Genomic DNA, 15,702 nt, shown 5'->3' on the forward strand with positions numbered 1-15,702 from the left:
GTAACCAGAAGGAGGATTCGGGATAATAATCAGAGAGAAGCAGTGCTCAGTTTTATGCTGTATAAAGTAGGCGGTGACTGTTGACTTCCTGGAATTTTCTCACCCGAGCTCATATAAAGCACGTCCACGCCACAGTCTTCCTGTTTCTCGCGCGCGCTCCCGTCTGTCAGGCATTCTTGTCTCACGTGTTTGCTCTGTATAAAAGGGGTCTCACTGTCCTTGCTGCAACATGTCCAGTGTATCACCCGACAAACGGAGAAAGATGGAGACTGCATTGAACCAGCTGAAGAAGTTCACAGTGGTGGTGGCCGATACCGGGGATTTTAACGGTAAACCAAACTTCGCAACTGCTTTTTGCGATTGGCTCACAATTCCCACCGGCTTGTTGATTAACTTAATGTCAATGTCCTCAGACAGTAAACCAGGTTTCATATTAATACCAGAGTCATTGCAGTAGAGTTGATACGCTCTTTGTAGGCGACAGAAAACCAGCAAGCTAATCGACTCTATGCTAGCTCTGCGTCATTCATGTTTCCTTAAATATAAACCTTCTTATAATCCAATTACCTGTTGCTAACCTCGTTTAGTCTAATAATAGTTAATAATCACTGAGTTAAAGTTAGCCACGTCAAACTACAACTTGCTAACCAACACACAAAAGCTGTTTAGCGGCTTTAATGTGACAGCTGTAGTAAAAGCACCAAGTAGCTGTCGTAAAAGTACTACAGTAAAAGTAGTAGTAGCAGAGTATGCCGTATGTGTAATTTGGATTGGTTGCAATTTTAAAGGCGAATAAAGTAATACGTTATCTATTAATTGCTGTCAACTTGTGGTGTGTCACATGCTAAAGTTAAGTATGGTTTTACATTACTATATCCCACGGTTTACTGAAAAAACTATCATTGATTTGCAAAATTCTATGCCACCTTACTGAAAAATCATTGATTTGCAAAATTCTATGCCACTATTTGAAAGTGTCATTATTATGTGACGTCATCAGATTTGATTGTTGGTCGTTTAAAGGCAGCAATGTCCACTTGTACCACTATCACTCATTGTCTGAACACCAATACAAAGGGACTTAAAATATTTAAGTCCCTAATTTTCCTCCACAACTACGGTTAAAGATATGTAAGTCACTTTTGAAACTTTTATATGAAAATGTTGTTTGGCGATACTAGAACATTTCTGCTGATATATACAATGAGTACTTAGTGGCTTCTTTATCAGTGTACTTTCACTGAACATTATACTAACAGACTTTGCCCTCATTCATATCTTAAATTATTGTTTTTGTTAACTCAGGACCTCCTTTGTTACTTTTGCAACATTATTTCCCCAAGACAAACTGTTTGCCACTGGTGTATAAAACAACATGAACAAAAAACTCCAGCGGAAAAAAACATTCAAATCATCCTACTGCTGTATCTTAAACTTAAACGTGTCAAGAAGGTATAAAAAAAAATCACTCATAGTAAGCATTAAAGTTTAATGTATCAGTTGCATGTGTGGTTTTACACAGAGCAGGAAAGGCAGGGTGTTCAGTTTCTTTGACAAAGGGGCAGATATGTACTTCCTTATTAGTCCTTTATTGGTTTCATCTAGAGGTCACAAGGGACATTTCTTAATGGATTAGAATGAGGAACAGTATTGCGCAGAAACTGTATTGCATTGTGATGCACAGCAGACAGTTCCACCTGCCTGCAGACTCAGGATGACATGACAGAACTGGTTAGTGACTGTAGCAGCTGCACAGCAGAGCATGACACCTGGGAGTCTGATGTTACCAATACAAAAGCACCGTAGGTTAATAATGATACCATTTGTATTATTACTTTGTCTGCAGAATGGTGCTCTTAAATCACAGAATAACAACACATTTTTGTGTGTGTTGAAGCAGCAGTGTTTCTGTTTTGCAATTAACCAAAAAGACAGTTTAACAGTGGTGTAATCCATCCTGTTGCTTCATTTCTGTAGGGGAAAGGAATAAAACTTAAAACTACAATTATAATTAAAAATTCCAGGAAAAGCAAAAGATGACTTGTGTATTCATCTTTACTTTTTCTTTAAGAAACTACTCTAGCTTTTGTCTTTCGATAATTTTCCAAACACTGTCCCTGTTTCATTTACTTTGTAATTGACTACTGGTTAGTTCCGTTATTATTATTCTGTGACTATTTGACCTAGGGACTACTACAATTTAAGTTTTTAAGGCTTATTTAAACCAACACTATCAGATTTTTTTATCTAACAATTATATTCAACATAGCTTTTAAAGTTGTGAATTGCATTTTTCAATTTCTTCTGAACAACTCTTTATTGTCACGTGTATCTACCTATTTAACCTAATATGGAGTCCGAATTTGCTTAAAGGAGTATTTTTGTTGTTGTTGTTGTTGTTGTTGTTGTTGTCTACAGAACACAGACCTACTCTGTTCCAGGGGCAAATTGTTCTCAGTTCTTACATTTACTATGTGTACTTACTGTGTACTGTACATCCCATGAAAAAGTCGTGCCACTCATGCATTTTCAGTTAAAATCAGCAGTTCAGTCCAGTCTTTGGAATAAAATGTCAAAAACAATTAGATGATCATCAGGCTTTGTTGCTGCACAAAGTAATTATCTTCTCAGGTGACTCAATGACTTTACCTAGAAGATGTTGAACTTTAACTAAAGAAAGATGCACCTAGTATATCTAAACACTAGATGGCGCGATGTTACCTTATTAATAGCAACGTTATTTAGCATGAAGTTTTTTTCTACAAATATTTCTTCTTTTTTTTTACTATTACAGCAAAGGTCTTAGTTAAATATGACATCCTCATGGTACTGTGAAGTTGTGTGTATCATGACCCTGTTCCTGTGGGTTTTTTTTTTCCTGTGTTTAGCCATTGAGGAATACAAGCCTCAAGATGCTACAACAAACCCCTCTCTCATCCTGGCTGCTGCTAAAATGCCAGCCTACCAGAGTCTTTTGGATCAGGCTATTAAATATGGCATTGCAAATGGCGGGTAAGTGATTGTGTGTTGAAGAAAAAGTATTAATTTTGTATAATTTTTTTTTTCTTGAAATACTTTAAATTTGTATACTATTTACTTGTGTACCACATTAAAATACTATTTACTCCAAAACAATTTTCAGCTTTATATTACATTATTAATTTTGTTCACCTTAAATGTCATTTTACTGAACATGTAAAATACCAAGTTTTTATATCTCCTGTAATGTTTCAGTCTTTGAGTTTTTTCAGCTAATGCTTTATACTTGCACATGCTATGGTTGTGGGTGCTTTTATTTAAATATGATTGTAACTTTAAACCTTTTTTGTGTTGTATGAATGAAATTGTACTTTTTTCCCAGAACTGAAGAAGAGCAGGTCGCCAACACTATGGACAAACTCTTTGTGTCTTTTGGCTTAGAGATTTTAAAGAAGGTACCAGGGAGAGTCTCCACTGAGGTGGATGCCAGGTTTGTTGAAAATGGTATTCGAAATGTATAATTTATTCTAGTATTCATCTTTTCAACTTAAGGACCCCCCCCCACCCTCACCTTTATTTTAAAGTGTATTTCATGGTGGGATTTTATGGCATTGTTTTGATAACAACAGTTTGTGTAGTCAGGATGATTTTTATATTGTTATGGACTGTAACCAGCTCCAAATAATCTGGTGTCAGAACTGACCATAAACTTCAGATGGTTAACTGCAATTCTGTCTCTCTCATTAGACTGTCTTTTGATAAAGATGGAATGGTTGCTAAAGCGCTGAAGCTAATTGCTCTGTATGAAGAGGCTGGCATCGGTAAGGAACGTGTTCTCATCAAACTGTCATCTACATGGGAAGGAATCCAGGCTGGAAAGTGAGTATAAGACATTATGAAAGCAGTATCCAAACAATTGTTATGTGAGAAGATAGAGTGTATAGTTTAGGTTAGAAATAGAATGATTATGATTTCTTATCACTCAGGAATGAAGGAAATGATTTATGGCAGCTGTAATACTAGTCGTATCATGTAGCATCATAGGCTAGTATCAACTTCCAAAATCTACAAATTCAATAAAGTAATATGCAATATTTCTGACGGTATGTTCATGCTTGGATGTATTCTGCGTCAGTCTTGATGAAAAGACAAGAATAGAATGTGATTGGTAACTAAATTTGTTTGTTTGATAACAGGGAGCTGGAGGAGAAGCACGGCGTTCACTGCAACATGACCCTGCTGTTCTCCTTTGCACAGGCTGTGGCCTGCGCAGAAGCAAAAGTCACACTTATCTCTCCCTTTGTTGGACGCATTCTCGACTGGTACAAAGAGAACACTGACCGCAAAACCTATGAGGCACATGAAGATCCAGGTAATTACAGCTACCAGATAATTACCAGGTAATTACCAGAGGAGGCACTAAAGTGCAGAAAGCTCTGTTCAGTGTTTCAGTGTCAGTGACAGATGCATTTTTGTATTGCTTTGACCCTGGCAGTCTTACAAGTCAGTGGCCAAGAAGTGGTAAACAGAGATGTTATCATGGGGCTGCTTCACTGCATCTTGGTCTGGCCTCTAATTTCCCACCTTGACCTTGTATGCCACCCCCCGCCACCCCCCCCCTCAGGTGTGGTCAGTGTGACCAAGATCTACAACTACTACAAGAAGTATGGCTACAGCACAGTGGTTATGGGCGCCTCCTTCAGGAACACGGGAGAAGTCAAAGCTCTGGCAGGCTGTGACCTGCTCACCATCTCCCCTGGGCTGTTGGCTGAGCTCAGCCAGGACCACAGCACTGTCACAGAGTTGCTGAATGAAGAGAAAGGTAAACTTCTGCCATTTCAAACCTGCAAAGTATGTCATTGTGTTTGACTAGTTTAATCCTCCTCTGGTTAATTCATTCCATTCAGCTGCCAACTAAACGCGTTGGCGTTTGACAGCCTGTTGTATTAACACCTGCTTTAGTTCACAGGATTACAAGGATGCAATCAGTGTTGTACACTAGTCACCCGTGTCTCTATTTACTTTAAATTTTTTTGGTGTGTCTGTTAAAGGTTCATTTGAGAGGCAGAAAAATAGTTTCTTGTTTCTCTCTTCTTCTCCTCTTGTTTCCTGCTTATACTAAAGTATTCCTTACATTTTATTCAAATCAAATATCCAATCTTGGTCCCCTGAATTTTTAAAATCAACTCTCGTTTTTGCAGCCAAGGCTTGTGATCTGGAGAAGATCCATCTAACTGAGGGAGATTTTCGCTGGCAGCACAATGAGGACCGCATGGCTGTGGAGAAACTGTCAGACGGCATACGAAAGTTTGCAGCTGACGCCATCAAACTGGAGTCCATGATTAAAGTAATTTTATGATGAATTTTTATTTTTTGGTCAATTTCAGAAGTGTCTGAGTCACAGTTTTCTCTAATTCAATGTGTTCACTTGTTCTGCAGAGCTCTGATGCTTTACATTTCTATTCTCTTTAATTGAAGGACAAGATGTTCAGTGCGAAGAACGGCCAGTCATAGACTGAAATACACTTTCTACTGCGTTGAAAGAACACCTGATGGAGGATTTTGAATCCTGTCCTGGTCCTCAGTGACTAGGTAGAAGGTCCAAAGGTGACAGAAGGCCTTTCCTCCTCCTCAGGCACCAGCAACCTTTCCTCTCCTGGGTTGGAATTGACCAAATAGTATAAATTAATACCAAGATTGATGTGAGGTTGTTGTAATTTAGTCTTACAATAACTAGAAACAGAGCTTCCTCCTAAGAATTTTCGTTACGTCTCCTTGATCATGACCATGTGTTCTAAATGTCCGGCACCAGTGACAGATTTGTTACAGACTCTGACCAACACAAAACTGTGGCATCATTCCTTTACATGTCACATTGTTCTCTTGAATTTCCAATAAACTCTATCTTGGGTGTGCTTTCTCTTTTATCTGTTTGACTCACAATACTAATGGGAAGCATTTTGATGTCTTGTCACTTTAAGTTGTTGCTTGGTGAGTGTGACTGATACAAAAAGTCTCTGGTTGAGCCGGTTTATCCTCATTCTGCCTTTACAGATTTAGCTGAACCTTCACCTTAAACTCACATAACAGACTGATTCAGTTACTGTAAATGCCTCATGTGTAGCTGATGGTAGACACTGGACAAATGTATTGGGATAAAGTTTCACATGCGCTAAGGTAATGACTTTATACTTACATTAATAATAATGTACAGTTCATTGTCGGGTGTCACAATTCATGTAAGTCAACTTATTTAAACTTTAATTTTTTTTCCTAAACCAAAGTTAGATAAATCATGATTAAGAGTTTTTTTGTTTTTGTTTTTTTTATCCTAATCTAATTCTGCCTGGAAACAAAACTAAATTGCTGCCCCTTTCAGTAAATTGCCCTACCTATAATCTGAGAGGAATAGAGTAGAAAACAGAGTATCACTATTCCATTACTGTCAAAAATCAACAATACTTGATTAATCTCGTTTTATTAAGAAAAAATTAAGGAACTTTTTTGTTTTTTAAATGAGATAATTTCACAAGATAAAAAAATACATTAAAACAATGATTAAAGTACAACTAAAATCCATACAGTGTATAAAAAATTTTCTTTAGTATTTTTTGACCTCGACTGACATTATCATTAAGTCATTAGCTTCATTAGTGTCACCGCATGACATGAGGACAATTTGTTTAACTTAACCACAAAATGTAAACTGCACTTAAACAGTGCATGTACATTTAAGAGTCCTGAACCGCCCAGTTATTTTTAAGAAAATAAAGTGAGTGTTCACATTGTCAAATATATTCAGTAGGTTAAAAAAATAGCTTTAAATTTGTAGTGTGTTATGGTGCATTAAAACCATTTGGTGCATTTATTAGTCATCAAACTCAGCACAAAATTTTGCTTTGCTGGTTTTGGCCAAGAAAAGACTGTGGACATGTGGACAACAGATCTGCACTGTAAAAACATACCATCACATCTGTCAATCTATAATTAGCAGAAAAATAACAAAAGAAATTCCATCAAGTCTTTTACACCCCAGATCCTTCGGCCTACGTCAAATGACAGCCCTTTTTTCCACAGTGTCAGTCGTCATTGTGTATGTGACACACTCAGTGTGACTGTACAATGATAGACGTACTTTACACGTCTGTATGTTGTTGCTCAGCTTGTACTTATTAACCCCCACCTTGTCTTTTTAAGGTTCTGATGTTCCTGTGTAGATAAGGAGATAAGATGCTGCACAGGTTTAAAGTGTGCCTGATCCTGGTCCTGGCTCTGGTTTTGTTTCTGTTAAACCAGGCCTGTGAAGGTTCTTCTCTTGGGATGACTGTCCATGTTGTGCCACTCGACAGCAGTGGTGGAAACACAGTGAGCAAAAACAAATTCCTAAAATGCTGTACAGACCCATTTAAATACAAATGGTTGAACATTGTCACAAACTCTTTTGTGACAATTTTTTAATTTTCCAACCAGTGTGTTTTTTCAGCAGTTTAAGGTTAGAAGTGAAGAGTTAGAAATACCTAGTAACAATAGCAACAATGAACAAAACTAAATCTAACTGTACTTATAGAGCTGATTTGAGAGTGCAGAGTTAAACAAAGTTTTCTACAATCAATAAACAGGAAGATGATACATTTACAGTGTAGTTAGTAATAAAGTAAAAAAGTAATAAGTCTCTTTAGAAAAATAACAATTGATTGATATTACATATTATAACAACCATTACTTTCTCCTTTGCAAATATAAATATGCAAAAATCTGAATAATGTATTTCTTGGGTAATGTCTTTCACTATATTTTTGAATTTATACACAATAAACCTGTGAATTGTATGTATAGTTTAGTAATAAATGTCAAATTACAAAATACATTTAAACACAGCTCTTGGCCATGGTTAATATAAAACAAAAAGGGAAAAAAATCACTGATTGTTATTGTGTATATTGCAGTTGAGGCTTCACTGTCACTATTTACCTCTAAAATTGACTTCACTGTGCTGTTACAGCAGATGCGGCACTCATTTATTAATAACTTTTATTAATAGAAAGTTTAGAAAATAAAATAAATACTCTAAACCAATGTAAATATATATATATATATATCTATCTATATATATATATATATATATATCTATATATATATATATATATACACACACACACACACACACACGTCCTCTGTTACAGGTACGGGCTCATTTTACTGCTATCACGTCCAGTCCATGTCCAGATCTGTCTGGACTGTGCAGTGAGCAGGAGGACTGTCTCCTCCACAGTACACCCTTACCCTTCATCGGCTCCAAACCCTCACCCTGGTGTGTCCGTCAGTGGCAGGAAACTGTCCCCAGTGACTACACAGGCTCCATCAGTTTGGGGTAAAACACCTACATTTGACCACGTCTCACTTCTGTTGTTGGAGTATTTACATTCCTGTTCACCCTGATTCTTCCCTTAATGTGCAGGGTGAACACAGACATTTATGTGTCACTGAAAGCAGAACCAACAGTTAGAGGAAACAATGGGAGACTCAACCAGCCTGTGTATGTTGCCCTTCCTCCTCCGCTCAGGTAATATAGACTGACACATACATACAGTACATGTTTAAACACTGTCAAAGTCATTAAACCACACCAGGGAATGTCTGGTCTTAGGTAATTCCTTTAATGCTAATTATATTTATGTTTCTTTAAAATAATATATATATTTCTTTTACACTGTATAATTTTCTAAAATGTTAAGTTGTTTAAAAACTACACACATTTTTTAAATATAAATGTAAATTTTTTTTCCAAATATAAGCCAGTTTATAAACGCATCTTCCAAAACATTAAACTAAATCTAAGTATAATATTTATAAATATAATTTATATTTTCTAAAACTGAATTAAGTTTTACCAATGTAAATTTATTTTTTCCTTTATAAAAGTTAAACACATTTTATTTGATTCACATTTCCCGTGTTTTCTCTTTTGTTTGTTCCTCTTCTGAGGCTTACAGGAACAGCATGTTTTTCCTATTGTTGCTAACGTGTAGTTATCTCACTTTTGTGCTCTGAGATTAGGGCCCGTGTGAACTGCCCACACCACATTCACCTGTCAGTCAAGGACCTGGATGGGGACAGGGTACGATGCCGCTTTGCACAGGCACAACACAAAGAGTGTGTTGACTGCACCCAGCTTTCCTTCATTCAGCTGGATGAGGTTCGTCTTTATTCAGGACACATGTTGCTATTTAGAATTAAATTTCAAATTATGCAAGAATTTCTCTCAGTCATGTTTAATTTCCATTTAGTATATGCTGCCCCTGCCCGTGTAGTATTTTTCCTCTTTTTTTACAACATTATAATGCAGCGTCTTGGCTTAAACAGTGTATAATGATAATGGTAAGTGACAGTAAGTTAAGTATAGATAGGGAGAAGCAGCTTCCATATAAGGATTTGTACATTTCAAATCTGCAAATTCAGCAGCAATTGATCAGAATATTTTAGGCGAGACTGTAGTTATAAAGACTTAATTAGAGTTTTGTCCTGTTATAATATAATAACAGGAATTAAATCTGTAAACACTAACATACTCTTACATTATGTCTTAATCTGACACGTCATTTAGCTGACGTTCAGCTAAATGACGTGTTTTTATCTTTTAATCAGAGCTCACTGCACCTTTTCTTTATCAACTCAAACCAGTCCAGACATTTTTCTTTTTTGTTTCACTTCAGGGAAATGACTCGCATGCAAATGTTTTTTTTATGTTTTACTTCCTTGTGTTTGGAATATTATGGTATGTGTATGTACTCTATGGCTGTGACCAGAAATCTCACACATGCCAGAAAACACATAACAGCATCATGAGAATTCAAACAGAAACTTTTGGCCTGTACTTTGTTTGGAGTCATGTGTTCTGCTGGGCCTAAATTGGTATGGACTGCTTCAAAACCTGGTCTCGTGTATCCAAAAAGAGTTTATTCAAATATTTTATGCAAAGTTGCAAACGACAACTTTTATAAGTGTATTTACTTGCGAGTATATAAATAATGTTTTTGAATTGACTGAAACAAGACCTGCCTCAGAGGCTAGGATTTCCCTTGACCTTGACCTTTTTCCAGGAAAAGTGTATGTTGACATTCACTGGAGAAGCCTCAGCAGGACAGTACTCCATCTACCTGATGGCTGAGGACTGGATTCCTGGGCCTCGTATCAGCTACATGCTTGACACTTCACCACTCAGCTCTGTCCCTGTGCACCTCTCCCTCACGGGTGAGTCCTTTGTTAAAAAAAAAAAAAAGAAAAAGAGAAAGAAACGCTGCCCTTCAGTTCTCTCCTTGTAAAACTTCAACTGTCACTTTTACCAGTAGAGAATTTTATTTAGATCTGAAACCACTTGAAACAAAGTTGTTTGAAAACAGTTAAAAATAACTACAAAAAACACAATGTATCCAGGTTAAAGAAAAAAACAAACATGCTATTGAATTCTCTGGGCTGCAAATTCTTCTGCCTTAAAATTTAAGAGGTTACTGAGGATGAAAGACTTAGGATGACATGTTTTACTGATGCAAAAAAGTCAAACAGGGTCGTGGTCAGCAGCATAACTCAGCTAAGCTGTGGCATAAAAATGATTTAATGTGGTGTAAGCACCAACTGGTCAAATGTCACTAAACAAACATTGTCATAGTTGGGACAGATCCATACTGTCCACGCTGCAGTCAATACAGGGCAACGGAACATTTTTAACATTTGCACTGGTCTTATATAGCAACCAAGTGATTTGAAAAGCTTCCTCTTAATTTCCTTATATGCAGTGGAAGAGTCAGATTCAAGCTGCAGTGATGAACCTGTGGCATCAGTTGGGACACCAGAGGAGGACACTACACTGTTTGTCCTGCCATTCCAGGAGGTGGCCTTTAAAGTCTACTTTATGTCCGAGCAGGAGAGGTGTGTCCTGTACTTTATTTATTGTTATTGTTGTCATTAAAAAAAAACATATTTTAATATAATCAGTAGAGTAGGTAACTGCATCTTTATACTCTGATGGTATAAAAAGAATACAACGTGTTCATATTTACCACCAGCACAATTCTGATAAATGAAACAACACAGGTAGAAAATGTCTTAAATATGTGCAACTCGAAAGACTTTTTTTATTTAAATATACCTATATAATAATGAACCAAATATAATCTTTATACACATCAAAAACAGCTCATTCAGATGTGTCCAGTGTCACTGTGGCTGTGGGGAACTGTACTTGTACTCATGCCGTCTGTTGTAACAGTGTTTTGGAGATCCCAGTGGTTGGTCCTCCAGGGCTTTACAGAGACGGCTTCATATCCATGGGCTACTTGTCTACAATGTCCATGGCCTGGGTTCGATCAGATAACAAACTGACCCGTCTTTTGCCCATCTGTTTTGCTGCGAACACCAAAAGGTAATGACTGACGATGGATAGAACTCAGTTAGATACTTGTAAAGACTGGTTAAATATACATAGGTACATACATATTTCATACATTACTTTCAACGGAAACCATATGTAATCACAGTATGAGACTTCACCACTAGATGGTGCTGAATGTTATATAATGTGTAGAAAATGTTTTGAGAACATTTTACTAATGGGAACATTCTACTTATGGGAAGAAAAAACATGTAGAATATTAACATTTACTCGGATTTACTGTAATCCACCAGAAGTTATATCCATTTAAATATTGTTTCCAAAAAGCCATGCAACAGAGAAGCTGATTGGATGTTTCCTACAAGTGTGGGGCTTAATTTGCATTGGAAGTTGAGGATTTAGTCATTGATGGTGTTCTTAATGCTTAAAGGGCATTACAAGTTTGTATATATCCATCACACCAGGTGGTATTACATTACCACCTGGTGTGTCTAACTGCAGACTTTCAGTAAAGGAGAGATGATGAGCTTTCTTTTGTACGAAAAGTATAATTTGCTCTAGTGAGAAAGTTTAAAGTAAAGATTGATTTTTATTCTAGAAAAACTTATTGCAAAAATAATAGAAAGATTTTTTTCTCACCTGCCTAAAGAGAATGTTATTTGTCCTTTGTGTCTTAAACAGTTTGCAGTCTGAGCCACGATGTGTGTGGCTGTACCAAAGTAAGACCTTCAGTCAGTGTCATTCAGAACTTCACAAGGCTTTTGATCAGAGATACATGACTATTACAAAGTGTTTTTTCTTTTGTATGTCTTTTAGGGGAAATAAGTGCAGTACCTGCTGGAACAGGTCAGAGCAATATTTTTGTATTTAATTTGAGTTGTGTGAAAATACCGTAGCACATTTACTACTGTCTGGAATCTGTGCACGAGTTTAAAGATGTTGTAAAGACGATGGTTATCTGTTTCAGAACTGGAGTGTGGGGCCACAGAGATGACCCTCGTTCTTCCTGTTTCCTCCCTGAAAAACGTCGACCTGGATGAACTTCAGCTCAACAGCCCCACCTGTCCTGTCACCTACAACAGCACACACTTAACTGCCCACATCCCCCTGGACGGCTGTGGCACCAAGGCTGTGGTGAGATAAATCTACATTCTTTTTTTTTATTTTCTCACTTTCTGCTGCATTCAATCTACCTTCCTACATTACTCTATTGCATCACTTTTACCTTTTCTTCTGCAGTGATTTTTATGTAGATCTTTTTTCTACAGTATGTTTTACTTCTGCATTTTTTAGTTCATTTATAGAGACTTGTAAACATACAGTGACATTTTGCCAAACCATTTAAAAAAAATTTAGATGAAAATGTTGTGTTCTGTTTTCTGTGATACAGTCTTTTTTTAGTATTTAACTGAGATAATATTGCAATTAATGTAGGACTTTTATCTTCCTCAAACCTAATAGCGATTTCATGTAAACCTAACTTTTTTTAAAATCTGCCAGATAATAATTCTAGATTAGAATACATCCATACATACTATAACAGACTGCAATGAACAAGTATTAAAATACAGCCTACCATTTCAATTACATTGATTGGTACCACCTATACGTCGTTTATTTCTTCGCACTTCTTTGTATACTATACACATATTGACTTAAAACAACCAACGAAATCTTTGCTGACCTCCTGTGGATAAACCTGTTATTGTAGTATCTGACTGCAATTACGCAAAGAGTTGTATCGAAACCACACCTGGGTAATGACAGATCAGATCAATTCGAGTACTTCTTTGTGGTCAAAAATTAGCTTTATTATATAGACTTCTATAACGGCTGCCTGTTTTCTCACCCTCTTCTTTTGAACAGCATGCAGGCTCAGAACTGATTTACACCAACGTCTTGCAGAGTGTGCGTCCCTACACCATGGTCAGTCGTCAGCCTTTGTTCTTTCTCCCTGTAGCATGTCGAATACCCAGCACCCAGCTGCAAGGACTTAACTACAATGTCCAAATGCCCAAAGAGAACCAGATCTTTGGTGAGGTTGGCTTCAAACTAAAGTTTTACTTGCCAGGAAAAGGCCCCATGGCAAAATACACAGAGAGCGCCCAACTGCGTTCCATGGACAAATCTTTCCGAAGAATGAGACGAGATTTGGAATCAGTGTTATCATTAAACGACACCTTTCCAGGTGCCACTCACAGTGATGCCATTGGATCAAGGATCAACCAGCTTGACCTTCATGTCTTCTCCAACTGCACCATCAGTCGAGCTGAGCTGATAGTTAGTCAGTGTCTCAATTCTGAGACAGAGGACTTTGCAGAATCCACACCCATCCTTCAACAAGGGTCAGTAACAACTGTGTTTCCTCAGAGTACTTAGGTGTCTTTATTTTTCATAGCCCACACTCTGAATATGGTAGCTTTGTTCTACACTGTCCCTGTTGTCGTTACATTGTAATAATATCTCTCTTCTTTAAGGTGTGCATCCTCAAACAGCACATTAGAGGTTATTACACCAGACAAAAACACCAAGATTTATCGCCTTGATCTGAGTACTATGAAGACCAACATCTCAGAGGTGTGCAATGCATATATACACACAGTTAGGGATTTCAGGAGGTTTCAAATATTTCAGTCCAAAAACTCTAATGTCTCCAAGTGACCTAGGGAAAACAAACAAAAAAGGAAATACATATAGAGATTAGAGTAAAAAATATTTAACAATAGAATGTATTTCAGTTTTTAAATCTCAAGTTATTGAATAAATCTTGTTTATTGTTTTTTAAAATGCTGCAAGGACATTGTTGAATTGTTTGTTTAGGGTTTCTTACAGAAAATTAAAAAAAAATTTCCAGTTTGTGAAACTGAAATCAGTTGAGTTTAAAAACCAAAAGATTACTGTAATGAATATATCTTCTCTCTCTCTCATGTGCGCGCACACACACACATTATCACATCTGAATTATTGGCAAACTTCAATATTTATGATAACTTTGCTTTATTCTGCAGATGTACGTCCAGTGCACAGTTAATTTGTGCATCGCCAGTTTGCCTTCCCATAGTTGCCCTGATCTGTGCTCCAGCAACATTGACAGCAGAACAAGTATAGTAAACAGTGTGTTCACCAAATCCTACAAGGTCACATCAGAACCTGTCAGTCTTGTGTACACCACACCGGCACCATCAACTGCAACTTCTATTACTCAAAGAAATGGTCCCATAAAGGAGCAGGATGTACCAACGACAACAGTTGTCACAGCTTCTACCATAAAAGTTTCTGGGGGTATGAGTTTTCTCTACTTTACCCTTTTTAAATAAATATTGTTGCATTTTTGCAAATAATACATTCACCAATTCTTACTACTGTATGTAAAGGATCCAAGCTGCTCAACAGTCTGTGGTCATCAACATCTGAATATCTTCTTCATAGCAGGCCGGCCAGTCAAGCACAGACTTGTAATGTCTGCAAAGTCATGAATTCATTATTTAGGATAAAAAGATCTACCACTGCTCTTGTAAAAAAATGAAACTGGGAAAGTGTGTTGTGACTTCAGCATAAAGGAGATCTTTTAAGAATTCTAATAAAATCCTTTGCATCTTACGTACCTTCACATATATATTGCACTGTACCACCATGGCAGGAAGAAATTATGTTAGATAATACCTAGCCAACTACTGAATAAAGGTGAATATCAGCAATATGCTGATACTTTATTAGGGAAAACAATTCAGAATATTTCTACAGTTTAAGATTCTTTACTTGCTTGTTTGCAAATATTAACTCACAAAACCTTGTTTGTTTTGTTTTGTTTTGATGTATAGCATGTGTCAGAGTTTGAATTCTAATATAGAACCCTGTTGCCTTTTCTCTTACAGTTCCAAAACTGGCCTCATCTACGACAATGGCAGTGATTTTAACAACTATCAGCATCTTTCTTCATTAAAGTTTTCTGTAATGAACAGTTACACAATAAACCTGTTAAATAAAAAGGTCCTAAATTGTATTTTAAAGAGGTTTTTGTTTCTCCATTTATGCAAATTTACTTTACCTTTCATTATTTACCCTTTTCACTAGAATATAATGTAGAACCCAGACTTTATATTTTTACAGTACAATTGTAGTGGTATTTTCTGGGGCAGTGGTGGCTTAGTGGTTAAGGAAGCGGATTGGGGTCTGGAAGGCTTCAAGTTTAGTCCATAATTATAAATTATTTTTGCTTTTTTTATGAGGCTTATACAAGTGACCAATCAATGACTTAATCAAATAAACAGATGTTTGTATGTCCAGAGGGAACATTACAATTATGTAACCTAGCAGAGGATGGTTTTGATCCA

The 15,702-nt window shown here is 36.7% G+C and overlaps 2 protein-coding genes across 2 annotated transcripts; both read left to right on the forward strand.

The window, feature by feature from the left end:
- Positions 1-95: 95 nt before the first annotated feature.
- On the forward strand, positions 96-5,894 carry taldo1 (transaldolase 1). The gene is made up of 8 exons (XM_008337311.2): positions 96-329; positions 2,889-3,012; positions 3,362-3,469; positions 3,727-3,858; positions 4,176-4,351; positions 4,604-4,801; positions 5,181-5,326; positions 5,458-5,894. The coding sequence occupies exons 1-8, from the start codon at positions 230-232 to the stop codon at positions 5,491-5,493; spliced, it is 1,020 nt and encodes a 339-aa protein (XP_008335533.1). The 5' UTR covers positions 96-229; the 3' UTR covers positions 5,494-5,894.
- Positions 5,895-6,043: 149 nt separating this feature from the next.
- Positions 6,044-15,360, forward strand: LOC103398640 (uncharacterized). The gene is made up of 15 exons (XM_008337312.3): positions 6,044-6,156; positions 7,177-7,344; positions 8,163-8,350; positions 8,438-8,542; positions 9,037-9,175; positions 10,080-10,230; positions 10,773-10,905; positions 11,246-11,398; positions 12,050-12,087; positions 12,185-12,214; positions 12,336-12,502; positions 13,235-13,713; positions 13,846-13,945; positions 14,377-14,650; positions 15,244-15,360. The coding sequence occupies exons 2-15, from the start codon at positions 7,210-7,212 to the stop codon at positions 15,309-15,311; spliced, it is 2,160 nt and encodes a 719-aa protein (XP_008335534.1). The 5' UTR covers positions 6,044-6,156; positions 7,177-7,209; the 3' UTR covers positions 15,312-15,360.
- Positions 15,361-15,702: the final 342 nt, after the last annotated feature.

The sequence above is a fragment of the Cynoglossus semilaevis genome, unplaced genomic scaffold, assembly GCF_000523025.1.
Source record: "Cynoglossus semilaevis isolate Cse_v1.0 unplaced genomic scaffold, Cse_v1.0 scaffold1431, whole genome shotgun sequence".
NCBI lineage: Eukaryota > Metazoa > Chordata > Actinopteri > Pleuronectiformes > Cynoglossidae > Cynoglossus > Cynoglossus semilaevis.